At 49.3% G+C, this 27,238-nt stretch overlaps 1 protein-coding gene across 2 annotated transcripts; it reads right to left on the reverse strand.

The window, feature by feature from the left end:
• Positions 1-3,745: 3,745 nt before the first annotated feature.
• Positions 3,746-25,362, reverse strand: FKBP1A (FKBP prolyl isomerase 1A). 2 transcript variants are annotated; one of them, XM_032351165.1, is made up of 5 exons: positions 25,163-25,362; positions 25,015-25,062; positions 9,985-10,097; positions 6,717-6,881; positions 3,746-4,871 (listed from the first exon to the last, which is right to left on the reverse strand). In XM_032351165.1, exons 1-4 carry the CDS (start codon positions 25,197-25,199, stop codon positions 6,753-6,755), a joined length of 327 nt encoding a protein of 108 aa, XP_032207056.1. In that variant the 5' UTR covers positions 25,200-25,362; the 3' UTR covers positions 3,746-4,871; positions 6,717-6,752. The 2 variants fall into 2 exon arrangements, with proteins under 2 accessions (XP_032207056.1, XP_032207057.1); XM_032351166.1 differs by lacking the exons at positions 25,015-25,062; positions 25,163-25,362 and adding an exon at positions 13,862-14,577.
• Positions 25,363-27,238: the final 1,876 nt, after the last annotated feature.

The following is a 27,238-nucleotide window of genomic DNA, read 5'->3' on the forward strand; positions in this document are numbered from 1 at the left end:
CCCACATGTCAGAGATAAATCTAGGCCCAAAACAATACTAACAAAGCTTCTTTTTTCATAAACCGGCAGCAAGAGAACCCTTCTGCCATCACCCTTGTTTCAGCAGGCGTTCAAAGGTGTCAGGGAGTATATTTCATGGAGTAGAAAGGAAATGCTGTCCCATTGAAAAGCATTCTGCAAAGGTAGGATTAGTGGAGTGAGGAAGACTCACTAGTCTTCCAGTACATTTGGCCACCCTTGGTTAGCTGCAAGGGGGCAAGTGAGCAGTTTGGGGACATTTCAAAAGAGGAAAGGGCGGAGGGTTTTCTGTGGCCAGCCATTTCCTGGAACAAGTGGGGGTCGACGAGATGCTTGCCTGTAGTCCAACTGTCATCATGGTTATTGGGTGGGGGGGCTGCTTTCCTGCAGAAAGTTTCTCATGTGATCATTCCATTTAAAATAATTATAATTTTAGAGTTGAACTTTGACCCACTACCCATGGTTCCCAACCCCCAAGTCTATTCAATGAATGGAAAACCTCAGATACAGGGTAATTTGCAGTTTAAGCCTTAGCTAGCACTGGTCAGAAACAGAATCAGAAGTTTTCCTGAATCCTAGGGCTATGGATACAACTACCATGCTTCTCAAAAATAAAACAAGGAAAACAATGAAAATAAAGTCAGCAGCAACAAAAACCAGTTTCTAGCCAGGCCCAAGGATACCCTTGCTTCTGTAACAGAGCCCTGACCCTGTCTGTTACGGAGTTCGGAGGCTCTGGTTTTCAGGGGAGCCTAAGCCTCTCCCCAGTACTGGAAAGAGTCCTCAATCCGTCCAAGCCAGTCAGTTCTCCACGGATCTTTTTCACCAGTGAACAGAAGGCAAAAGTAGGTGGGCGGGGGCTGGGGGGCAGGGGAGCATCTGGAAAAGAAAGTTTGAGGGTTCTTAAGGGCCCACAGAAGTGGTATTTTCTGCGGTGGGACATGGGTGGGGTTTGTTTTCTGTGTGTGGGAGAAAGGTTCATACAACTTGGCAATGTTAATTGAAAGTTAGAATCCTTTGACCCGACAATCCCCCTTCTAGTATGTTATCCTACACAATCAAGGCTTTTAGGAAAGAAAAAAATTAACACAAAGACATATTGGATTTTTGTTCTAATAAAATCAAAGAAATGGAACTACCCCAAGCATCCAACAACAGTGCATCAGGAAACAGCGTGGAAGACTTTGAAACAAGTCCCCCCAACCTGCTGGCACTTAAAGAGTGCTTTTAAGCTACTTGATCATGATGCAAATCGAGGGAAACAGATCACGCAGGTGATTCCTGTCCATACATATGCAAGTTGCACCATGTAAAGTCCTAAATGTAACTGATTATTATTGAGTAGATACTGGCTAATTCTGCCAGCTATGTATCTACTAAAGCAAATTTTTCAGCATTCCTACTGGGCTAATTATATTTTTATTTGTTCTCTGGATTCTCCTTTGAACCAGTTAAAACATCTTAACTTGTTCTCTCCTTGATGAACAAATAATATCTTTAACATACTTGTTTTGTATTTGAGTCATGATTTTACTTTCTAAAAACAAAATTTATCCTTCAGCAAGGTGGTTAAGTAAATTTAGTATATTCATTTGATCTTACCTACAGCCCTCTTCAAACCAGTTATAAAGACAATATAGCTGGGTGCCTGACTGCCACAGGTGGTTAAGTGTTGGGCTCTTCATTTGGCTCAGGTTGTGATCCTAGGGTTGTGGGATTGAGCCCCGTGTTGGACTCTGCGTCAGTATGGAGTCTGCTGGAGATTCTCTCTCCCTCTGCCCTTCCTGGCTTGCGCTCCCTAAAATAAATAAATAAACCTTAAAAAAACAAACAAAAAACTTATACATTAAAACTAAGAGAGGGGCACCTGGTGGCTGGATAGGTAGAGCCTACAACTCTTGATCTCATGGTTTTGAGTTAGAGCCCCACGATGTATACAAAGATTAACTAAAAATCTTTTTTTAAAAAAAGATTTTATTTATTTGAGTGACAGAGAGAGAGAGAGCATGAGCGAGAAGGAGAGGGACAGTCTTAAGCAGGCTCCACACTAAGCGTGGAGCCCGATGTGGGACTCAATCCCAGGACCCTGAGATTATGACCTGCGCTGAAATCAAGCGTCAGATGCTTGACCAACTGGGCCACCCAGGTGCCCCTTAAAAATCTTAAAAAAATAAAATAAAAATTTTAAAATTTAAATTAAAGAGAAACAAAGTCTCCACATTAGTTTCCTCTTGTTGCTGTAACAAACTACTACAAAGTTCGTGGCTTAAAAATGACACACATTTATCATCTTCGTTCTAGAGGCTAGAAGTCCAAAATGGGTCTCACTGGGCTAAAACCAAAGTGTTAGCCAGGCTGGTTTCTTCCAGAGGCCCCATGGGAGAAGTGTTTCCTTGTGTTTTCCAGCTTTTAGAGGCCACCACAGTTCTTGGCTTCTAGTCCCTTCTTCCATCCTCAAGGCCAGCAAGCAAGGCATCTTCAGATGTTTTTAAGGAGTCTTGTGATTATGCTGGACCCACCCACACAATCCATGAAATCCAATCCTGAAATCATCTCCCCATTTCAGGGTCCACCACATAATCCTATCTGCAAAGTCCCTTTCTCCTTGTAACCTAGTCACAGTCCTGCCTAACTTTAGTAAGTTTAGTGAGAACTAACAGCACCCCTGTGTTTCTGAGTGAAGGTATCACCCTGGGTGCTGAATGCAAGAGCTCCTAGTACAGATCTCCTTTAAATCTAATTCAGAAGTAACAGGCAATACCAGAGTAGGAAAACAGAACGGCTGCTGACTCTGGGGAGCCAGTGGGGACTGAGAAAGGGCATAAAGGAATTCTCTGAGCTAGTGGTCATGGTCTCTATTCTGATAGTGTTGTAGGGTGCAAGAGTATAAACAAATACTAAATTCTAACAGATATTTAGAGGAACTGTGATGTCTGCCATCCTGAAATGTGTTATAGAAGGATTAGGGTTAAGGTTAGGGGGGTAAATAGGTGATAAGCAGGTACAGTAACGTATTTATGGTAGAAGCTAGGTGGGGAGTACACAAGTGATCACTATAAAAATCTTGTGTTGTTTGACCATTTATATAAGGGAATTTTGGAAAAAAGGAGTGATGACTCCGCAATATCACTTCAGTGACTTAAATGAATAAAGGGATGGGTTGTGTTTTGACAGGTGCAGGAGTACTACTGACCGTCTCCATCACAAGGGAGGAGGGGAGTATTATCAGCACACACAGGGTGGGGGCCAGAGAAGCTACCAGAACTAACTAGCCTGCCCACATGACAAAGAACTTCTACACCAATGGCACCAAGGAACACCAATTCAAAACCCCCACCTTCCCTGCGTAACCCTCTATCAGTTTGCTGCAGCACATCTCCAACCGGGTAGTGGCTCGTTTCTTGAAAGCCGGTTGCATCTCCCACTTCTTGCTAACTCCAGAGAACTCAGCAAAACGCTCTACCCAGAACACACATTTAAAAAACATCTGATGATGGGCGGTAGGGGGTGGGCCTGATAGTTCCTCCACCAGAGAAGATGCAAACCTACCCCCTCTCACCCTGACACCCCAGAAGGGCCAACAGGGAAGGACATTCCTGCTACAGTTCTTTTGCCTAACCCCAATCTCCGACACGACCACGACATCCCCACTGACACAGCCCCTACCCCACCCCCCTATACCAAATGGCCCGGAGGGCACCTGAAAGTAATCACGATCACACAGGGCTGAGAAAAGCCAGCATAAAGCACTTTTATTGCAATAATAAAACTTGAAACTCATACGTAGTGCGGGGAGGTGGAGGTGGGGGGGTAGGCAGCAATAATTTCTCTCACCAAATCACTACACAGGACAGCAAAGGGGTGAGAGGGGGAGGAGAGGAAGCCAGGAAACTCTGATTATCAGCAGGGGGAGCCGAACATCAAAAACCGGAAGATGCTGAAGCTGTGATGACCAGCATCATTTTCTCAAGACAACACTCAAGGGTTTGTCATGACGGCTGGGCTTTCATCGGGTGTTAAGTGTCTACAAACAGCACCTTCAATTTAAACTTTCGATTAAAGTTCTTAAAATTTGGGAAGTGGAGCTTGGACAGCTATGAGATTACAAAAGTCCTGAATATCCTTTAGAAAAACCACAGGATGGGGAGAGAAAAAAATAAAATAAAATAAAAGCCAGGCCACGGAGAAGGCTTCGGAGGTCCCTGCTGGCCTGGGGACAGATACCTGTAGTGTCCAACATCGCAGTGAGAACGATTTGCTTTCAAAAGGCAGAGGGTTTAAGGGGAGGTTGGGGCAGGGCAGTGGAGGCAAAAGCTCTCCCCCCGGCCACCACTTGTTTTAGGTCGGGCTTTTAATACAACCCAAGGACATCTCTCAACTGGGAGAGTAATTCGGCCCTCGACAGCGCCTCAAATCTGCTATGGCTTTGCAGCGCAGCAGCAAGAATGTTTAATATATAATAGATAACAATTTCATCCAAAAAAAAAAATAAAATAAAATAAAGATTCTTGCATTCCCCCCCCACCCCGACACCAATTCCTATTCTAAAGTTAACTCATTACTTGTGCTGTTAATACTTGACTAATACTTAAGTGGAAACCTAGATCCAAAAGATTGAAACTGAACCTTCACCCCAAAACAAAATGAAATAAAATGAGTAACTTGAGGTTTATGGCATATAGTTTAGGTCAACACACATACGAGGAAAAAGGGAAAGAGCAAAGCCGGGTGACAGAACACATTCAGTCGGGGTCGATGTTTAGACAAAGAGTGTAGTGGAACATCAGGAAAAGCTCCGTCCGGGTTCGCGTATGCACGCACGTCTGAGGGCGCCACATCCCTCTGCGGCACATCTGTTGGGAACAGAAAATCCGTCAGTTCCAGCAACACGGTGCTCTGTATGCATGCTGGGGACAGGCATGGGACATCAGCCATTCCAAGTCCGGGGAGCTGCAAGGTCTCACCCGGAACAAGCCACCTCCGCTCCAGCTGTGGGGAGCCTGCTGGGCTTGAACTGGCTTCCCAGAGCAGTCTCCTTTTTTAAGCTAAGGTGCCGTCTACCTTGCTGAGGAGAGCAGTGACGGTCCAGTTCCCCATTACCACTGGGTCTCCCAACGTGGCTGCACACAGGAATCACTTGGGGCTTTAAAAGCATGTCCTGCTGGGCTCCCACTCCCAGTGGTTGCGGTTAACTGGTCCCAGGTGTGGCCCAGCCATTGTCAGTCTTTGAACTGAGTCTTCCTGCGTGACTTCTGTGTGCGTGGCACTAAGTTGGTACATCCCTCAGGTTGAAGAGATTTAGAAAGCGTCTGTGCTCTTTATTCATTTATTCAAACCTACGACTTTCTAGGTCTGGCCTTGGGCTTTCTCTTAAGACCTGTGCAAGAAGCTGAGATGTTCTTTGGCGATGTGGGGGAGGCTCTGGCCAGGGTGACTTGTAGCCCTCTCTCCCTGCCTTCCCCTCCCTTCATCCTATCAGATTTACAGAATGCCTGTACCTAAATCAGCGTAATTCCAAGGCTCCCTTCAAACAGTTTTATGTCCAGAGGATTCAGCTCTCAAAGAACAGGAAAGTGGGTTTGGACTAGGTGTAGACCTTTGGGCAGACAGAGGCTCTGTAAAATGTCAAGAGGTCCCTCTTGGTGAGAATGACAAGCAGAGAAGCCAGGGTCGTCAAACCTGACCCAGGTATATACGGTTCAAATCAAAGAGAGAAAAAACAGCTAAGAATTTAAAAGCCCTTGTATTTAAAGAAGTCCATAGCAGCACAAGGTTAGACTATAAGAGACAGGCTGGCAGCCACTTGTCCCAGCTTTCAAACAAAAGCATTCTCACCCAGCCCCTGGTTGTGGTCCTCGGGTTCCAGGGCCAGGAGGGGGGCAAACCTAGAAGTCTGCGGCCAGCATTCATGTGTTTTATGATTCTGATACCCACACGAAAAGTTATGAGCCATTAAGCCACTGAGTTTGGCTTCCCAGAGAGGAGGGTAAAAGGACGGAAAACAAGTCCAGGAAGGGGAAGCAGGAGAGGGGTTCCAGTCCTAGTCTGCCACTGCCTGGAAGTGACCTCGAGTGACCTCAGGTCCCTCACCTATTACACAGGAAGGTTGAGCAACCCCTCAGATCTCTTCTTTAGGACTGAGGGCACCTCTATACTTCACAAGCGCCCCACCCCGCCTCACTCTTCCAGCCACAGACAGTAAGTGGGCCTATGTGCTCCAGTGTCCTGGGCGCGGCCCCACGGCAGCCCGCCAGGTGACAGTGCCTCTCTCACACCCCCTCAGGCAGTGGCCTCTACATGGTGAGGGGCTGCGTGCACTACGTCATAGCAGGCAGTCCTCAACAGCCTTCCTTCTAAAGAACTAAAATATTGCCATTATAAATTTGGCTATGTTTCCAGTTCCCAACTCAGTTTTAGTTTCTAAGTTAAATATAAAACATCCTTCATTGAAATGGCTACCATCAGCTGCCCCATCCCAATGAGTTTTTTGGAGAGCATCCGCCATCCCTTTCCACAGTGTGACCAACTTTTACATTCAAGGTGTACACTAATAACTCAAACTGAAAGGCTACCCAACTGAGCAAGAATGTAGGGGGAAAGAAAACCCATGGCATTTTTGGTTCTGCTACCCACCAAGCACTGGGTGTGACATGGGAGGTACAAAGGTAGAAAAAGACCTTTCACATTCACTGCCTTACCCAAGAATGGGGAGCTCATGGAGGAGGCCATTCCTGTCATTCCAGTTTCAGAAGCTCCACGTCAAAGACGAGAGTGGCATTTGGCGGGATGATGCCTGGGTGCCCAGTAGCACCGTAGGCGTAGTCTGGGGAGATGGTCAGTTTGGCTCTCTGACCCACACTCATCTGTGAAAATAAAAAGAAAGACTCAAGCGGACACACTCCCCAACTGTCTCTGTAAGAAGTAGGGCTGCTTATTGGGGTGTCCCTTAGGCAGCGTCCCAGGACTCAGACATGCCAGTGACTGTGTGGCTGGTCTGGGGGCCGGGCACCTCCCAGTGCAGAACATGGAGGCTGGCCATTAGGCTGCACAATCCCTGCATCTGGCTCTGCAGGGCCCAAGTCCAATGACACGCACCTTCCTGCACAGGCCTCCCTGACCTGACCCCAGGCAGCCGGTACTGTGTCAGTGCCACCACTCAGGCCTTCAGCAGTCTGTCACTCAGAGCCGTGTTAAGTGGCATCCATGCTCTTAAAAAAGGAGCACTTTGACCAAAACTCCGCTTTAAAAGAAAACATATACACAGAAAGCAGTATTTGGGGTAGTCTACTCTTCTGTACTTTTCATATTTTATACTTATGCTCATACAGAAAAACTTTAAAAAGACAGATTTTACAATCATGTCTATGTCTACTATATATATCATGTCTACTATATCATGTATAGTAGACTACCATTTGTATGAAAAAGAGGGAAACATTTATATATTTGCACCTTGCCTATATAAACAGAAAACACCTTTGGAAGGACACAATTCCAGCATTTTTCCATGGGGAGAACAGAGTACAGTGGCCAGGATGGAGGGAAATTTTTGACTTTTAAAAACACATTTGTACTGGGGCTCCTGGGTGGCTCCGTCAGTTGGGCATCAGCTTCAGCTCAGGTCATGATCTCAGGGTCCTGGGATCAAGCCCCATATGGGGCTCCCTGCTCAGCGGGGAGTCTGCTTCTCCCTCTCTTCCCCACTAATGCTCTCGAATAAACAAAACCTTTAAAAAAAAATACATTTGTGCTTTTTCATTTCCTAATCGAATATATAAGTTTCCATATGTATTTTCTGAATGGTGAGCAGGCACTCTGCTGTGTGTCTGTCCTTCCAGCACACTCTGCTCAGCCTCCTGGTGTGCTCCTGGCTCTATGACCTGGCCCCAGAGACAGCGGCTAAGACGGAGCCACAGGCTGTGCTCAGAACATGATATGACTTAGAACCTGTGCTCCCCACATCATCTTTCAGAAACCGGGACACACTGGATCAGGGTGGTAGGCAGTTAAAAGCATATGGTTTAATCTAATGAAATTCAAAACAGTCGTGTCCTTTTACCCAGCAATTCCACTTCCAGAATCTTCCACTAACCACCCAAATGCCCATTTCAAGGGGAGCGGTTTCACAGGCCCATATGCACCATGGGTCAGCCACTAGAAAGAACACAGCAGCCTTGAGTGCACTAACATGGAAAGATGGCAAAGACACAGACGGGAAACAAGCAAGCTGCCCAAACAGCACCTATGGCAGGACTGCGCACCTGTAAACACGTAAGAGCAAAACAACAACAATATCAAAAGAAAGGGAAAAGGGGCACAAGACAAACCCTCTTCTTCCTGTGCTTTTAACTCACTCAAAGAAATATCCTGTGGAGTTTCAAAGGTGCTCTGTGCAGGTCTCAGACCACCCAGACTTCTCCCAAGTGACAGGCCTGGGACTGACCCTCAAGCACACTGGGTCCAGGGGTAGACTGGGCATCTCCCCAACACTCGGTCAGGCTTCGCCAAGCCTGGGATGTAAAATAGGCTGATAACACTATCTCGCTGGCCGCCAGATCTCTTGGAACACAACACAGTTATTGTTCCAGTGTCGGAAGTGCCACAGAAGATGGCTGTGGTGTGGACAATGGTTGGCACGGTCGTGGGGGATGGGCTACAGACCCAGAGCCAGCCAGACGCAGGTGGCGGGGACAGAGGTTTCCAAAGGGAAGTGAACCACAAAGATCCTCTCGTTCTTGTACTGCCAACCCTCTACCCTGCAGAACAGAAATCTAGACACTTGGGAGTGGGATGGCTTAAAGTTTCTGCAAGTTGAGCAGGTCACTGGGAGATAAATCAGTGATGGTTTCTAGAGGAAGCAGAGCAATGCATATTCTGGAAACGAGAAAGACCTCTTTCCCTCTACTTCAGTTACCCCTCAGTTCTCTTCGGTGGGAGGGAAACAGACTGATGGCCCCTCACACAGGGGGGACTCTAAAGCCCCGTGTCTCAGGACGCCGGAACCTGATCAGTGCTGGGAGAAAGCCTCCTGGGCTTGACGCAAGGCTGGAACCCAACTGGAATTTGGCACCCCGGGGCCCCTGTTGTCCACTGGGAATTCTGCTGTATTGGCAGAACAAAACCTGGTTACACACATGGGGAGAGAAGGCTGAGGAAACAGACACAAGGCAAACAAAATGCCTCTCTCCATGAGCATGAGCTCTCAGAAGGGGTGTGACACAGCATGGCCAGCAATTAGACAAACGCAAATTCAGACCACATCAAGGTAACAGTTTCCCCTCGTTGTCCTGTCCTGAATTCAAAAGTTGAACAAGACGCTGCTGGCGGGGCTGGGAGAAGACAAACACCCTCACAGCCCGCCCACTGGTGGCAGCTCGGGGTCATCCCGAGGGACAGCGACTGGACAGAATGTCAAAACACAGTGCACACAGCCAGTGACCCGCTCACCCCTCCTTCTGAGAACCCGCCTGTGGCAACATGGACACAAATGTAAAATTCAGTCCACATGAGACTCATCACTGCAGCACTGTTCATGATAGCAAAATACTGGAACTGACCGTCAACAGGGTACTGTCCCAATGAAACAAACAAAACACGCCCGCCTCAGGGCGGGTGGGAGGAGAGCGTCCTCCTCTTATGTCCGGATATATAAAGTGTGAAAGATTAAATGGAAAAGCAAAGTGTCAAACACTGTGAGAGACTACAGCAAAAAAGGGGAAAAGTATGCTTTCGTAGAATGCTTAAGGAAACTCTACCAAAAAAAAAAAAAAAAAAAAAAAAAAACAAACCCAAAAAACCATGAGTTGCTGGGGGTGAGGGGACTGGCAAGACGGGGTGAGATGGAAGTGAAATTTTCCACTCACACCTTTTATTTTTGTTTGTTTCTGAACTGAATGAACGTCCTACCCACAAGCATCATTTAAAAGGCAGACACCAGGAAAGAAAACAAAACAAACGAGAGCATACCTGGGCAACCCCTTCTTCCCAGCCTCGGATCACCTCCTGCTTGCCTAGCATAAACTTAAAGGGCTTGTTTCTGTCCCGGGAGGAATCAAATTTCTTTCCATCTTCAAGCATCCCTGTGAAAAAGGGCAGTTGTAACATGAGCAACAAGGAGTGATGACGTGAGGCGAGTCAGAAGCCGGCAGCGGAGCGCCCATCCCGGATGCTGGCGCTGAAGGGCCCAGCGGGGCTGCCGGAGGCCTGAGGAGGAAGTGCGGCGTCCAGGGAGGATTTCCTGTGTCCTCAGTGGCCCTCCACAGAGCTGGGATAGTCCCTCTACCCCGGGGCTGTGAACGCTCTGCCCGACTCCAGGCAGTAGGCTGACCACCAGGTGTGAGAATGGGCAAGCGCGCACGCTCCCAACGTCGATTTCTAGCACGCTCCCAGGCTAAGAACAACTGTGGGCCCTTTAGGCACATGCAGCGGCTGGCAGTCACACGCGGCCCAGAAGCAACAGGCCTTCCTCAGTTCACCCATCCCCTTTTACAGAAACGTGGGTGGTGTCAGAACTGAACTGAACGGTTTGGACGTCCGGACGCCAGCTCGTGTCAGAATCAGGGAAGGGACAACAGAAAAGACACTAAAAGCCTCTCCACGGGGAACTCCCAACAACTCCAGCAGAACTGTGGGCCGGACTGCCGCTCGGAGTCAGGGACTTTCCATACATGAACCTACTCAGTCCTCCCGCAGCACCGTCCCCATTTCACAGAAGGAAGTGAGGCAGAGGGAAGTGAAGCAGCCTGCCGAGTAGTGAGGCCAGACTATAAATCCAAAAGCCACGTTCGTCCAACTTCTCCAGTACCCCAGGAGCCAGACAAAGCACAGGGGCAGCCTCTACCGGAAGGGGGACTTCCAGAGATGGAGATGCCAGACGGTGAGTGCCACGAGAGGAACAGATTCCTGCCACTCCTCACTGAGAAAGGACTGTCGTGGTGGCTTCTCTGGAAGCCAGAGTCAACCAGTCACAGCCGTCACTGAGGTCCTGAACTGTCAAACCACCGTCCCACACTGGAAGGGGTAAGCCAGGTGTCCACATACAACTAACACAAAGCAGATTTTCCCGGAGGCGGAGGGTGGAAGCCCACAATGGTTCTAAGTATCACTTGGAAGACCCAGCAAAACACAGAATTCTGTTGTGTTCGGATGTTTTTAGAGGAGGAGGGAAATCCTAACATAAACCCTAGCGTGAAAAACAACGTCAAACTTGCAAGTGGGATGGGGAAGCATAGATCAACTGAGAGCTTTATCAGAGCCGCCAGAAGAGCTGAACTTTGACAAAATAGGAAATGGGCAGTGGCGGGGACGGGAACTGCTGTCCTAACAGAGCAGGAAGGCAGGCAGATGTCCTGAGCAGAGTGGGTGCTGACGCCGCCTGAAGTCTGGAGCTGGGGGCCGAGGCCTGAGAGGTAGACAGGAGGGCGGGGATCCACCCCTGCCAAGTCAGTGCGGAGCCAAGAACTGGTGCCCCACAACTAGCAAGCTGGCGTGTATATGGAGCTCATCTCTTTACCAGCATACAATCATGGCCTGATGAAAGAAATGACAAACGGCAGCACTTGAGTAGTCTTCTATAAATGAGCAGCTGGGAGAAAAACAGGTATCCGCCCTCCACAACTCTCACAGTAGTCCGTCCCCTACGAGCTCTACTGCATACACTGAACATGACCTTCTGGAACCCTGCATTAAGGGTGAGAGTAGGCCATGAGCAGTCCGGAGTCTGAGAATCCTTTCTCTGACCAGGCAGAAAGCCTTTCCAGCCACGCACCCAAGCCTGCTTAAAACAAAAATAAGGAAACCAACTCCAAGGCTTAGTTAACCTGCCCAAGGTCAGAGTCAGTGCATAGAGGGGCCTGCGAGACAGAGAAGCAACACCCACCACAGCTAAAACATGGTTTCTGAGACATTGGGCACAGCAGTAAGGGAGAGCGATCCCTGAGGGGAAACTAACAAGGCCAGCCTGAGGACCGCCCAGCTTACACCCTTGGGCGTTTCCAGGGAGAGGGACCTGGACGGAGCTCAAGGCATCTGGAGTCCAAAGGACACAAACCAGGAAGGACAGAGGTGTAGAGTGAAATCCCCGGAGATGTGCAGAAGGTCCCTCTTGAGTATTTAACAGAATACTAATCAGCACATGTGTCTGAGGAAACTACTTAAGGCCAGGAAAAGAACTATCCAAAATTAGAACAGTACCCAGCACTTACACAGAGCTGGGGGATCAGTGACTGTTCCAACGAGGTAGACTGGAGAAAATCCTGGTTTATGAGGCACTGGGTAGGACACCCAGATCATCTCATCTGAGCAGTGGGGAATAATCAGCCCCAAACTGAACACTGCTCCAGACCCACCTAACAAATCATAAAAGACCCACAAGGATCAAACTGTTTCCAAATAACTTATGTGCTTCCAACTACAAAGCTCAAGAAGATTTATAGGAATAAAAATATCCAGCACCCCAAAAGGTAAAATTTGCAATGTCAAGCACCCAAAATTACCAAGCATGCAAACAGGAGGGAAAACACGACCCAACATGAGGAGACTAGTCAATCAACTGAAACCACCCTGAAACTGACAGAGAGGGAAGGACACAGAGAGTCAGACCAAACTTGCAGACAGGACAACTACATTAGGCTGCTACAACTGGATTACCCACAGGCCAAAAGTAAAACCTTGGACCTGCACTTCACATCATAATCAAATACCAATCCAAAACAGATAACAGACCTAAACATAAACATAAACCTATAAAAATTCTAGAAGAAAACACAGGGAAATAATGGCTGTGACTGTGGGTCAGGCAAAGATTTCTCCGATATGAGGCCAGAAAGCACAATCCATAAAAGGATCAACTGAACTTCATCAAAGCTAACAACTTCAGCACTTTGAAAGATACTTTTAAGAGAATGAAAACTCAGGCCATAGACTGGGAGAAAATCTTTGCAAAAGCACCTATCTGATAAAGAATTTGTGTCCAGAATATAGGAAGAGCTCGCAAAACTCAACAAGGAAACAAATAGCTCAATTTAAAAAGGGCAAGAGATGTGAACAGATACTTGACCGAAAAAAATAGCCAAGTGGCAAGTAAGCACATGATGAGAAGATGCTCGACATGACTAGTCATGACAAAAACGTGTATGAAACCACTAGGCGATCCGACCACTACTTACTAGAATGAGTACAACTGAAAAGACCGAGCACGTGACGCTCTGTGAGGATGTGGAGGAAGTGGAGTTCCGACACGCTGCCGATGGGACTATAAAATGGAACGGCCGCTCTGGGAAACAGGTTGGCGACCTAAGTTAAACAAATACCTTCCATATGACCTGACCGGTCCGTTTATCCTGGATAAAGACCCAGGAGAAATGACAGCCATACAAAGACTTACATAGAGACGTTCACAGCAAACTCACTCGGAATAGCAAAACGGGACCAACCCAAACAAGTGCCAACTGGTGAACGTATAAACAAGTACATCCACACAACAGGAAACTATTCAGCAGTGAGAAAGAACGAACTACTGCTAACACGGAATGACCTAAGAATCTCAAAATAATTATGCTGAGCAGAAGCAGCCAGACACAGGTCTATACACTGTACAATTCCACGTATACAAGCTTTTAGAAAACACAAACTCTGCTGAGAAGAGCCGGCCAGGGGTGGCGGAGGATGGAAAGAGGAGGTTTCAAAGAATGGCAAAGACACATATCAAAACTTAGGAAATTGAACCATTTAATATAAGCAGGCTACTGGATGTCAATTATGCCTCTACAAAACTGGGTTTTTGGTTTTTTAAAGAGAAAAAAGTAAAAAAAGTGGGATTCAGTAAAATCCTACACGTGTTTACCTCCTGCAGCCAACCCGGTAGTGGGCGGTGAGGTGCTTCCTCTGTAAAGGGAGGGAGCAAGCGAAGCAGGTGGCCCGTCAAGTCTCAGCCGCGGCTCCCACTTCAACTCCAGACATCTGTGCCAAGACCTGGAGCCCTTGAACAGCAAAACCACCTGCCAAGCTAGTGCCATCATTTCCTCGAGAAAGCACGCTCTGATGAGAGAAGGCAACTGAGGTTACAGTTCAGACACGACAGCTGACACTCCAAGCTCTGGAGGCCGCTCTTAGCAAAACCCATCACCAGCGTGGCCCTCTGTCGGCGGCACTGATGGATTTCATTTCTGACTACACGCAAACCTAGGCCTCACGACCCACAGACTGCCTGGGACGGCTCTGTATTCTCCATTTTGAAAATGGCTTTTTTGTCTCTCCTGACTGAACACAGCTTGAGGCTAGAGAGCGGGCCTCAGAGTCCTGCATCCCTGTAGCAGTCACCTCAACCCCAGCCCCCGCCGTGCTGGCAGCACTCGTGCCCACTTCGAGACAGGCTTTGCCTGCACGACTTATAAGAACCAGCAGGACAGCATGAGGTTTCCATATTTAGACCTCTTCCGTGTGGTAGGAAGAATCGGAGGGGTAATCCCAGGGTGACAGTTTTCACTTTCAGCACCTTTAAATGACTAATCAGTGAGCAAAAAAATGTGAAAACTTGAGGGGCCTCTAGCTAAAAGCACAAGGACCATAAGCTATGGTTGTGTGAGGGACTGTGAAGCAGCCTCTGGTGGCGAGACCATGGATGTCCCCTTCCTATGAGTTGCCTCCCCAATAATTCAGTCTGGGGAAGAACCAGACTCCAATCCTCGGAGAGGGAGCAAAAAAAAAAAGATGTAGAGAAGACTCTCAAGTTCAACTCCCCCACAGTAGCCTACTCCTTCCTGCTTGCTCAGAAGGAACCAGCAAAGGCAGACCTGGCCAGGGGCTGCTGAGCAAAGCACCCATGGCCTATGCTCCTGGTACTTGGTCCAAGTCACAGAAGTAGTGGTGAAGACCCAAAGGCAGGTTCTGGAGATTGAAGAGGACCACAGGGTTATGATTTCACTAAGAATGCAACAGTGCATCATGGAAGGCAGAGAGTCCTGTTCCCTCTCCAGGGTAGGGAGGGCGACCGCAGAAAGACCTGTCGTGAGAGCTTCACACCTGGCTTCACACCTGCACCTGTGGCACCTCCAGTTTCTGACTCACACTGTGGTTTTCAGTTGCTGATGGAATCTCTGCAGGTGGTTTTCGCAAGCAGCATTTTACAGGGTTCAAGCTACTCAGAGTCTTAAAGACAAAAAGCCCAAACCTAAATCCAACAATGACAACAACAAAACAGAACATCCCACACTCTAAACTTGCCAAAGCTTTTGCTATTTACAGCTGCAAGGCGGAGAAAGGACTTCTGCTTTCCACTCAACAGGTATTTTCTTAAGTACAAAAGTACAATGGTTGAATGGAGGAGGGGGAACCAAAGTGAAAGTCCCCGATCTTTCTGAAGGTTTACACTTGAAGCCACTTGGAACACTCCCAAATACATGTGCTGACCCAGGTGCAAATGGGCAGAGTGACCCGGGCTGTTTCCCTTCCTCCTTATTACATACAGAAGCTCCCTCAACCTTTCGCCCAACTGCCTCACCAAAGACTCCTACAAACCACAGCATGCACAGCTCCAGCCCAGCAAATGAGCCTTCAGTCCTGTCTCTAGTACCACCTGATTCTTCTTGCCCGTGTGCATTTTATCCTTAGGGCCGGTCAGCTATGTTTACTCTCAGACTCATTTATGTCAGTTATACTTATTGACTATAGAAACAGAAATAGTATGGAAAGGAATGAAGTAGGAGTGTAAACAGAGAAAAGAGTGGTCCTAGCTGGCCCTTTGGAAAGACTCAACAAAGGCAAGTCACAAAAAATACTGCTAATGAATAAATGTGTGTCAATGAGACTAATGTATGTTTAAAGAAAGAAATCTTTTTTGGGGCACCCGGGTGGCTCAGCTAGTTGAGCGTCTGATTTGATTTCAGCTCAGGTCATGGTCTTAGAGTCCTGGGACTGAGCCCCACACTGGGCTTCTCGCTCAGCAGGGTATCTACTTGAGGATTTCTCTCTCTCTCTCTCCCCACCTCTGCCCCACCCTCCGCTGTCTCTATAAATAAATAAATAAATAAATAAATCTTAAAAATAAATAAATAAATCCAGAATGGTTTGGCACTGATATGACCTCATAATAGTCCTTACCGTCTTGACTTTAAAAGAATATAAAATCAGATTTTTGCAAGAACTCTGATAGGAAACTCTATGAGAAGAGCCATCCTACAAGAAAGGCATGGCCTTTAGCAAGTGATGCATGTTTGGATTTGAAATAAAATAAAATAAAATGTTTAGAGAAGCCATGTCACTTTTATGATCAGCTATCCATCTGTCCCCATCATGATGACCTGAAAAAGAGATTTTCCACCCTGCGGGAACTAAGACATACATATCCAAAGCTTAGGTCTATGCTCCATTTCCAGGCCTCTGTGGTTGCATTCCCTGGGCAACCTTCCTGAATTGGGAGTTCTGAGAACCCCACGCACGTGGTACGATCAGAGGTCATGGGCCTACCCAAAGAGGGAGCCAGCTTCTTCCTCCCCATCACACAAACCGAGTGCAAGAACATAGCCCACATCTTATCTGGAAATGCTCCTAACCTTTTGCTAAATCTTTTTCGATTCTGTGCTAAAAGTATATTTTCAAAGGATGTCCCAACAAAATGCATGGGATCCCAGAACACAAACCAGAATGTGTGACCTTGTGGGCACACCTTGCCATTTCCCACTTTATCACAACACAAATAAAAGGACAGCCACATTATATGTCATGGGGCTGGGGGGGGGGGCAGGGGGAAGACACACAGAGGAAAACAATACTTAATAGTGGCTATTTGGTAATGGTAGAAATATGCATGATCTTTAGCTTTTCTTTTTTCCTGTTTTCCAGAAAATGCAGAGGCTGGAAGCCATCGGGTATAATGGGTAAAAGCGTGAGTTCTGGGGCTTGGCTCCAGATGATTATAGTAATCCCGTCCCTGGTGGTCCTGCTTCTGCCCTCTTTCTCTTACAGTTTAAACTTGGCACAGCAGCTAGAAGGACATTTTTCTAAAATCCAAGTCAGACCCTATTCCTCCCCTCTGCTCCAGACCCTCCTATGACTCCCCATCTTACTCAGAATAGAATCCAAAGTCCTAAAAATGGCCTAGAAGCCCTGGAGAGGCTGCCACCCCACACTGGCATGCCGCTGACTTCATCTCTGATTACTCTCACACTTTCCACTCCAAGAACACGGTTTCCTTCTGTTCTCTGTAGACACCGGTAGAGTTACTCCCACCACAGGGCCTTTGTCCCTACTGGTCCCTCTGCCTAAAATGCTCTTACGGGAGAGCCACATGGATTACTCCCTTAGCTCCTTCATGTCTTATCTCAAGTAGTTTCTCACTGAGGTCCATCTAAAATCTCAGACTTCTCCTGCCCCTTCCTTTGCACTTACTAGCTAATGTACAATATATTTTTGCTTATTAATATATCTGTTATCTGTTTTTCCAACTACAGTGTAAGATCTGTGAGGACAGGGACTGTGTTAGGTCTTCTTTGTTCCCATACTCTTGGTGCTCAGAACACTGCCTTGCACAAGATGCTCAATAAGAACTTGCAGAAAAACCAAAGGTACCCTTTCCCCCTCCAGGCCTTTGCACACACGTAGCCAGCTCTTTTCTCCCCAGCCTGAGGCATACACGTCCAGGACCATGTGGCACTTCTACCCCAGGTGTGGGCTGCTCAAGGCACCTGTCTTGTAAAAGCAGGCATAGGGGAAGGCACTCCCTTAAGGTAAGCACCTCAAGGGCAAGGCCAAGGCTTTCCCCAGTTCCTAACACATCTGTTGAATGACTGAAGGAAGGGCTTGGTATGCTGGCCTGCATGTAGTAGGTGTGAGAGGAAGTACTCGTAATTTTATAAATCCACAGTGATGGGGGCAAAGTCCAAAACATAAATATTCTCATTCTTATTCTAACTTAAAACGAAACAGAAATATTATACCAAATATAACATGAATGTGGGCTTTGTTCTGCTAGAGTCCTGAGTGACTCCATGCCAGGCACTGATGCGGGGGGCAGAGGTCCTGGAGACCACCACCAGTGTAGGTCTGGTCTCCCGAGGCCTGCAGTCTGCTGGGGAAAGAGTGGAGACAACCAGTCATCCACAGCCTGACTGCAAGGAAGGCCACAAAGGAAAGAACAGGCACTCCACTGGACAATCAGAGGCGTGTGCTGTGAGCATGTCTGAAGAATCACTTTAGTCAAGGGTCAGTCAGGGGACACTCAATGAGGGGCGGCCTGGAGGCTGTGAGAGAGAAGAGCCTGCCTGTGGCAGGGAGTGGTGGCCCTGTGGGAGCTGCTCGGCACAGGGCTCGAGAGCTCCCTCCTAGGAGGGGAAGAGTAAAGGTAGTGAGAGCAGAGCCCACAGCACCCAGGAGTGGATTATCCCCGACCCCTTCCTCTTCCTCCTCCTTGTCAGCTTTGCACTGCTAGAATTTACCCAAAGTTAAGGAGAGCTGGGGAAGGAATACAAGGACTCAGCTGAGTTCTTCAGTAGGTAAAAGAACAGGAGAGGAAAAAGAAAGAAAACACAAACATCACCATGAGCATCAAAGAGGGAACAGGATAGTATACGCCTAAGTTATCCAAAATACCCCTGGCCTTTTCCAGGGGAACAGCAGGTGACAATACTATTTTTGGAGAAAATCCCAAGGCAGACAGGCGATCCCTAGTTTACAGCTACAATGAACCCATCAGCACTTCATAAAATCAGTTTGTTTTTAAGTGGGTCTCCACACCCAACATGGGGCTTAACCACTATACCAATATGAAGAGTCGTATCCTCTACTGCCAGGCATCACACAAAAATCAGTTTTTAACCACCAAAAACATTCAAGTTAAAAAGCCTCTGGATGAATGGGTAAATTGTATGGTATATAAATTATATCCAATAAAGCTGTTAATGAAGAAAAAAAAAAGTCCATGAGACCCACTGAAAGGAACCAGAGCTCTCTGGAGAGACGACTAAGACCAGGACCACAGTAGGGAAACCAAGGAACTGATTAAAGAATAAGGGAGCCTATCAAAAAGGTACTGGAGGCAGTCCAAAGGGGCTCCTAGTGGCCAAATCTGGGACAATGTGATTATCAGAAAGAATAAGGAATATCAGTTATTTTAAGCCCTGAGGGAATTTATGAGTCTCCAACATACTAACAACAAAAAAACAAAAAAGTTGATGGGGGTGGGGTGAGCCATTTGTCACCACTGGGGAAGATGACAACAGATTTCTCACTTTAGTATTTGATAACTGAAGGAAAAGAATTAAGCTTTAACCCTATTTTATAGAACAGCAGCTGATAAATGTAGAAGGTATAAAGGAATTTTAAAACTGTCGGTCTGTAAATGCTGATGAAACGGTGTCTTCCGGCAAGAATCCTCAATGATGTCAATGCCAGAGGTGGGAAGTGGATGAGGACCAGGCCCAGGGAGGAGGCCCAAGAACCCCAGAAATGGCCGGCTTCCTGCAAAGGGGAAAAGGCGCCTTTACAGAAAAGATCCAAACGGGTGTTCACCACGGTGTGCCGGGCATCGTGTGTGAAGCATGGAAGCCGTCCCCAGGCACAGGAGGGAGTCCCACAACCCTGGAGGGAGTCCCACAACACCGGGAGCAAACCAGGGGACAAACCAGGGGGCAGATCAGGAAACAGACAGTGGGCATTCAGATGGTAACAAGCCTGCTCTCTTTGAACACCCAGGGTCATTAAGAAAGAAAACCAGTGTGAGGACTCTTCTAGGTTGATACCAGACACAATATCCAAGTGCAATGAGTAAACCTTGAAAGAATTCTGGCTACAAAAAAAGAAAACACTTTAATGACATCTGGGGTGGTTTCAAGATGAATTTGGCTTTAGCTACTATTAAATCATTTCAAGTTTTCTTAGATGGACCAGTAGGAGGGTAAGGAGGATATTCTCCTTCTCAGAGCACGCTCGAGTGTTCAGAGGTACACGTCCGGCCATCTGCAGCTGGACTGACTTATGAACAACCCAGAGACTGTACGCACACGTGTGTCCCCTCTGTGAGAAGACAGAAATGCAAAACAGGACGAAACGCCATACATCATAGAATCCAGGCAGTGGGTACAGGGGTATTGATTTTGATTTTTCTCTACGTCTGAAAACTTCACAAGTAAGAGTCACACATACACACAAGCATGCTATGGGGCCTTCAGTTCGCTCAAGTGAGCCTTTTGCTCTCACCTGTGCAAGGAGAGAACAGGACACCTGCGTGACTACGTATGCTGGTAATCACAATCCCAAAGGAGAGAAAAGAATGCTTCCACAGCAAAGTCTATTTCCAAAATGTTAGAACCCCATTTTGTTCAGGAAACTTGAGGAGAAAAGAATGGACACCGTCGGACGGCAGCGATGCCAGCGGGAGACCCAGTGTAAAGCACAGACCTGCTCAATTGCTGTGCTGTACACCTGAAACCAATGAAATGCATGTCAGCGATGCTTCAACTAAAAAAAACAAAGGACTGGCACCTTGACTTACACAGCCAGGCTCTCTCGTGCCCACCAAGAAACAAGGAAAGGGAAACGAATGCTAACCACCTCCCTTGGTAGGTACAATTAGCATATGGGCTGCAACTTTCTTAGCCAGTATGTTCTATTCTGTAGGTAACGTGCAGGCCTGTTTGAACATGAACCTTCACTCAGATCTGTCTCTTATCAGTGCCTATTTCCCTACGTGTGAAGGAATGGAGGCTGGGGCTTGGCCCCAACGCTGTCCTGCGTCAGCCTGGGCCACTCCAGGAGCTGAGTGCTGATGCCTCTCTCCCACTCTAGGCATCCCAGGTGATGCTGGCTGGCCGAAGGACCAGCGGGGACACATCACCCCATGCCCGAGGCACAAGCAGCCCCGTGAACGTACTCGCCCCCAGAAGGCGAGCTGCGGATGGCACACAGAAGCTGAGACAAGCGCAATAATTTGCCCAAGCTCTCCTGATCTGTTACATGGTAGAGGCAAGATCTGAAACCCAGCAAAGAACCTCACAACCCCTTTGGGGTTCACTGTCCACCACCTTTTCCCTCCTGGCCAGGCTGGCACACAACACACCCAGGATACAACCAGAACCCTGTTTCTCACCCTGCCCTCAAAAGTTCCATGATCACACAGCAGCCAGAAGGAAGTGGGCCTGTGAAAACCCAAGTCAGCTCATGACCCTCTAACGGCTGCCGCCTCACTCAGAGAGAAAGCCGATGCTCTTCTAGCAACCTGCAAGGCCCCACCATCACCTCCTTCTCCCTGCGCTTTCCTCTCCCACCGTCCAGTCCAGCCACCCTGGTCTCCTTGCTGTTCCCCAAGCACAGCAAGCATGCCCCAGCCTCAGGCCCTCCATCTGGAAGACTCCTTCCCTGGGCAGCACACTGCTAGTGTGTGCCACTTAAAATGCCACTTTGTCAGAGGCCTTTGCCAACCACCCTCACAAAAGCAGCACCCCCTCCGCAGGCCTGCACTCTGCTTTCACCTCTCCCCAGGGCTTCTTGCCACCTGACACACCTGCGAGCCAGCAGCCTCGTCACCCCAGGAAAACCCTGCCAGATCTAGCCTTTGCCTCTGTAGTTTGCTGGCCATGGCCCCGGTGCCTGGCTCGCTGCTGCTGCTCCATAAACACCTGCTGTGGGAAGGAAAAGGAACAGGACAGCCAGTCTGACTGAAGACACCGTGGCGTGGGGGTGGGACCAGACCGGCCTGAGGAGCCTCTGCTGGGCCTCCTCCCAACACCCGATCAGCCAAGAAATGCGCAGCAGCGGGGTGCGTGGAATAAAGCCGAGAGGGGAGGGGACAGAGAGGTGAAAGAAACGCAAGGGGTTGCAGACGGGGCTGCAGAAGAATGGCCCCCTCAGCTGCCCTCCAAGGGGACCCACTGAGGAGGTGAGGCTGAGGGACGCCTGGTTTTTTCTCATTTAGAAGCCAGGCTACTGACAACTTAAACCCAATCCCAAGGGCGAAATGTCAACTATCTTTTAAGAGGATAAAAAAAGAATTCCTTCAATCCACTTGAGGTTGCTCTGACAATGGCAGGCATGTGGCCTGCTGACAGGAGCAAAAGGGACATAAGCCTAGCTGTGTGTCGGGACAAGCTTGACAAGAACAATGACGGAGCTACCGGAGGCCAGGAAGGAGCTGTGGGAATCCACTTGATCCTCAAGGCACACACTTGGCAGGCTATCCTTCCACCTCCTTCCTCCCACCTCAGTGCCTGTCGTGCTACTAGGAGGTCCTTGGCTGGGGACAGCAAAAAGTTTTCGCTGGCACCGCAGGCCTTTCTCTGAGGCCATGTGCGTGCTGTGCTCTGCTAGAGGCCACAGAAGGCACCAGAGGGAGCCTTGAGAGTGGCCTCAAGGCTATGACCGGCAGCCACCAGCAGCACTCAAAAGGCCCACGTGGTGAAAGTCAGCCTGTGCTATGTCCACCTCCGGCGGCTGACAGGGGACTTTGGCTACCTTCCTTCTACTGCTGTTTCTTTGGACCTGCCCCGGGAATCAGCAGCAGTGGACAGCAGGCCAGAGCAGGCCGGATCAACAGTGTTTGACCCAAACCTGGGTCAGTCAGATTCTCCCTCCTAGAAACTGTAATCACTGGAGCCACACAGCCAAGCAATGTGAGAAACCGGGCATGGGGGTGGAAGGGCACGCAGGGGACTTCCAACATCCACCACTTGGGAAAAGGCAGAGAGAAAGAAGTCTGACAAGGGAATACTGACGCAGCCAGACAGAGAAAAACAGGGATGAAAACTAGGAGCGTTACGAGAATGTCTTCTTGTTCTTGAGGCCCAGTGGGCTTCCCGCCGTTGAAGACCCTCAAGTCCTTCTGGTGCTCCCCCACACCCATCATATTGCCTCAAGATTAATTCTGTTCCCACAGGCTTGAAAGCCTTTGCTGCTACAGATGAAATCTCAAAGCGCCTACCCATTCCTCTCACACCCCCACAGGTCTCAAACAGGTTCTTCCTGGGAGGCTGGTGGCAAAGACCCGCAGGAACAAAGCCGCCTGCCCAAGAACAGCCTATTCTGTGAGCAAGAGGCAGAGCTGGCTTCTCACTGAGGCGCCTTTGTAGAGCTTATCAAAAATGAAATGAAAAAGAAAGCTTTTGTCCCAATGCATGCCAGGGTCCTGCTGCTGAGAGCGTGTGGGTGGGTGCCACCCTCAAGGAAAACACAGACTTGAAGAGGCACTGGGAGCCCTGATGGTGTTCTGGGTCCCACGACCATCTGTTCTCTTAGAAAAGGCTCCAGACATGCTGTGTGGGGACGTTTCACCAAAAAGCACAGTGAAACATGGTTCAGGCTATGGATCCAATCCTGCCTTCAGCACCAGAAGATGGGCAAGCCAAGGATGAGGGGCACAGACTCGGGAGTGAGAAAGATATAACCAATTATCCTCATGTGGCTACTTATCAAATGGGGGTGGGAGAAGTCACCTCCTCACCCATGTCCCAGTGTCTGCCCCCAAGTGGCTGTGGGAACTAAAATAACTGCTCACTCACCCCAGCACTGTAAAAGGCAACGCTTACTCTTTTCATCCCACTGATCAAAAGCAACCAAACTGACAAGATTTCCTCCATTAGAGCTCCTAGGCTCAGGTGCTGACCATGGCCTACAAAGCAAGCCATTTAAAATGTCAAAAGCACTTTCCAGTTTCATCTCACAGGCATGACAAAGTTCCCTAAGAAGATGGGTTTCAATACTTCCTCCTTGGGTAGCCTTTTAAAAGGTTCTAGTCCTTAACTCCCTCTACCCCCTGCCCCCATTTCTGCCCCTGGAGAAGAGCCAGAGAAATAATACAGCCAAATAAGTAAAAGGGCATGGGGAGGGAGATGTGAGGTGCCATTCCCTTCCTTCCCTATGAAAGTCATTTCCCTTAACAGAGGGCTCCCCCATAATCTGGGAGAGAAGGGTAGAAGCTTATCCTTCAGCAGCTTGGTCCTAACTGCTCACAGCCTACTAATCCAGGAGGAGGAGGAGGAGAAAGAGGAAAAGGGAGGGAAGGAGAAGAAACAGAGGAAGGGGGAGGAGGAACAGAGGAAAGGGTGGGAAAGGGGAGAAAGGGGAAGGAGGAGGGGGAGGGAAGGTTATTCAGATCAACAACTGTGGCTACACCAATCACCCCCCCAACCTCCAGCCCACAGCCACGGAGTCTCCGCCTGCTCAGCCTCCACCCCCCCCCCCATACAACCCAGGAGGACCTTGTAAGGGCATGGAGTAAAAGATGGGTCTCAAGGAATCCACTCTGAAGTCTGAATTCCGGCAAAGTCTCATTCTGGCTGAAGATCTACAGGCTCCTTTGGCTTACATTACTGTTTGTTATTCTAACAGAGCCTCAGTTTCTTTGTCTTTAAAATGGGTGGGAGAAAGCCTAGTTGTGGGCAGGGGAGGCTAAATTACAAGTTCCGTCAGCCTGGGCCCTCACCGCCACTGAGGCTTGGATTTCTAAGTGGCTCAAAAGTCAGAAGAGGAAGGAGACGGGGCGGATTTAGCTCCTCCAAGACCAGGTTGAGCCAAAGCAGTTGAGCCTTAGGAACCCGGGCGTTTCTCCAGCCACGGCGGAGGTACGAATCTCGACTTCGAAAGAAGCAGCTCCAAAGAGTGGAAATTACTTCGCCCTTCTTATCTCCATCCAAGGGAGAGCCGGAAGGGGAGGCAGGGTGTCACCCGGGACACAGAAATGGTACAAATCCTTTCTCATGGTCCCTTGCCAGGGCGCTGCCCGTTCTGGAGCATGTGACCTTGCGCCAGCAACTTCACCTCCCCCAAACCTCAGTTTCCCCATCTGTGCAGTGGGCACAGGACTGCTCCGGAAGCGCAAAAGCGCCGGCTCAGGCCGTCCCGGGTTCGGCTGGCCAGAGGTCGCCCCCTCTGGGGCGCTGCCACCGCCCAGGCCTCCGCCTTGGGCCACGCGGGCCCCGCCGCCGCCACCACGCCCCGGGCCTTTGCCCCCAAGGCCGCCGTGGCCAGCTGCCCCGAGCCGAGACCTCCCACCCCGCGAGCCCGCCGACTCACCCGTGTAGTGCACCACGCAGGTCTGGCCGCGCTTCGGGAAGGTGCGCCCTGAGGAGACAGACAGGACAGACAGACAGACAGACGGGAGCGGTGAGCGGATGCGCGCGGCGGCAGGGGCACTCCGGGACCGCCGAGCGCGCCTACTCACCGTCTCCGGGTGAGATGGTCTCCACCTGCACTCCCATGTCGGCGGCGGCGGAGACGGAGGCGGCGGCGGCGGCAGGGGACGCTGGGCGCGCGGGCGGGCGGGCTGCACGGCGGGCGGCGTGGACCCCACAGCGGACCTGGCGGCGCTTCCCCGACTCTGCCTCGGCCCTCGGCGCCTCGCCTGCGCACGCGCGCGCCCCCGCACGCCCCGCCCTGCGTGCGCGCCCCACACGGCGCGCACGTCCCCGCAGCCCGGTCGGCGGGCTGGGGGACCGGAAGCCCGGCGGCAGCGAGGCCTCCGGATGCAGCCTTCTGGAGGGCGGTCGTGGCTCCCCCGACCCTTCCCTTCCCGTGCTCCCGGCCTGACGGGCCTCTCTCTCCGCAGGTTTCCGCATCTGGGAAATGGGATTAATGAGTGAGGGCCGGCCGCTTACCGGCTAGGTGACTTTGAGCAGGTTCCCACTTTGAAGTACTCGCTTGCGTAAACAGCAGGGTAGTGGGAGGTCGGCGCCTCTGTGCACTCACGTTAGCGTTCACCGAATGGCTCACGATTCTGAGCTTTGCTTTTCTTCGTGGGAAGAGGAGTCAGTATTTACACTGCCCTGTGTCGGAATGTCACTCATTCATTCATTCGTTGCTTATATCCTTAGGTTCTTACCAAACGCCTACCGTATGCGGTGCCCTAGGCGCTGGGGAAGCAACAGTTGAAGGAGACAGATTGGGTCCCTGACCTCGCAGAACTTAAAGAGTCTGGTGAGGGAGAGACCATCAAACTGTCAGAGATCAATGTAAAGTTTCAAATTTATTCGTGCTGTCGTTGATCCGTGGCGTTATGCTCGGAAGCACGAATAACAGAGATGCCTCACTTAGTCTGGGGTCTGTGTGTGTGTCTGTGTACCTTCCCTGAGGTAGCCAGGTTTAGCCAAGGTCTTAAGGAATTGACCCACTGTGTGTTTGCTGGGAAAGAAGGAACGTGCAAAGGCACTGTGGCCCCAGGGAACATCATGACACCACACAGGATGGGAAAACGGCAGATCTGTATCATCCATTTCTGGGTCTTCCTGTATGTGCTCCTGAGATTTTTTAAACATGACCTCAATGTTCTTGGACACTTCCCATTATCTGGGTTCCCTTCCCCAGAATCTCAGGAAGAGGGATGCCTGGGTGGCTCAGTCGGTTAAGCACCTGCCTTTGGCTCTGGCCATGATCCCACTGTCATTGGATCCAGTCCTGCATCAGTTCTCTGCCTGCCACTCCCCCTGCTTATGTGCTCTCTCTCTCTCTCTCTCTGACAAATAACTAAAATCTTTTTTTTTTTTTAGATTTTTAAAAATTTATTTATTTGACAGACAGAGACCACAAGTAGGCAGAGAGGCAGGCAGAGAGAGAGAGGAAGGGAAGCGGGCTCCCCGCTGAGCAGAGAGCCCAATATGGGGCTCGATCCCAGGACCCTGAGATCATGACCTGAGCCGAAGGCAGAGGCTCTAACCCACTGAGCCATCCAGGCGCCCCCCCCAACATTTTTTTTTTTTTTTAAGAAGAATCTCAGGTTGCTTGTGACAGCTTTGACAATTTTTGTATTATTTTGGATATGGGCTTTAACAGAAACCAAAGTAACAGTGCCTGAAAGAAGACCAAAATTGTTGTCTCTCTTTTCTAACAGTCCAGAGGCAGGCAGTTCAGCTTCACAGGCTGATCCTCCTACTTGAGCCTCTCCATCCCTAGGATCCTACTCCCCGATGCATGACCCAAGTTGACTCTCCAGAATGTTTACGTCCCAACCAGTGGCAAGGGGGAAAGATGGAATGAAGGCAATGTCTCCCTCCTGTAAATACATGATCTAGAAGTTGCATGCATCTGTTCCCTCACACCTCACTGGCTACTACATAGGGAAGAATGTATATTAAGAGACAAAATTAGGGGCGCCTGGGTGGTTCAGTTGGTTAAGCACCAACTCTCGATCTCAGCTCAGATCTTGATTTCAGGGTCATTAGTTCAAGCCCTGTGTTGGGCTCCACCTACTTAAAAAAAAAAAAAAAAGACAAAATTAAAAAGGGAGAGCTCACCAGTGGCCAGG

The sequence above is a fragment of the Mustela erminea genome, chromosome 7 (genome assembly GCF_009829155.1).
Source record: "Mustela erminea isolate mMusErm1 chromosome 7, mMusErm1.Pri, whole genome shotgun sequence".
NCBI classification, from domain to species: Eukaryota; Metazoa; Chordata; class Mammalia; order Carnivora; family Mustelidae; genus Mustela; species Mustela erminea.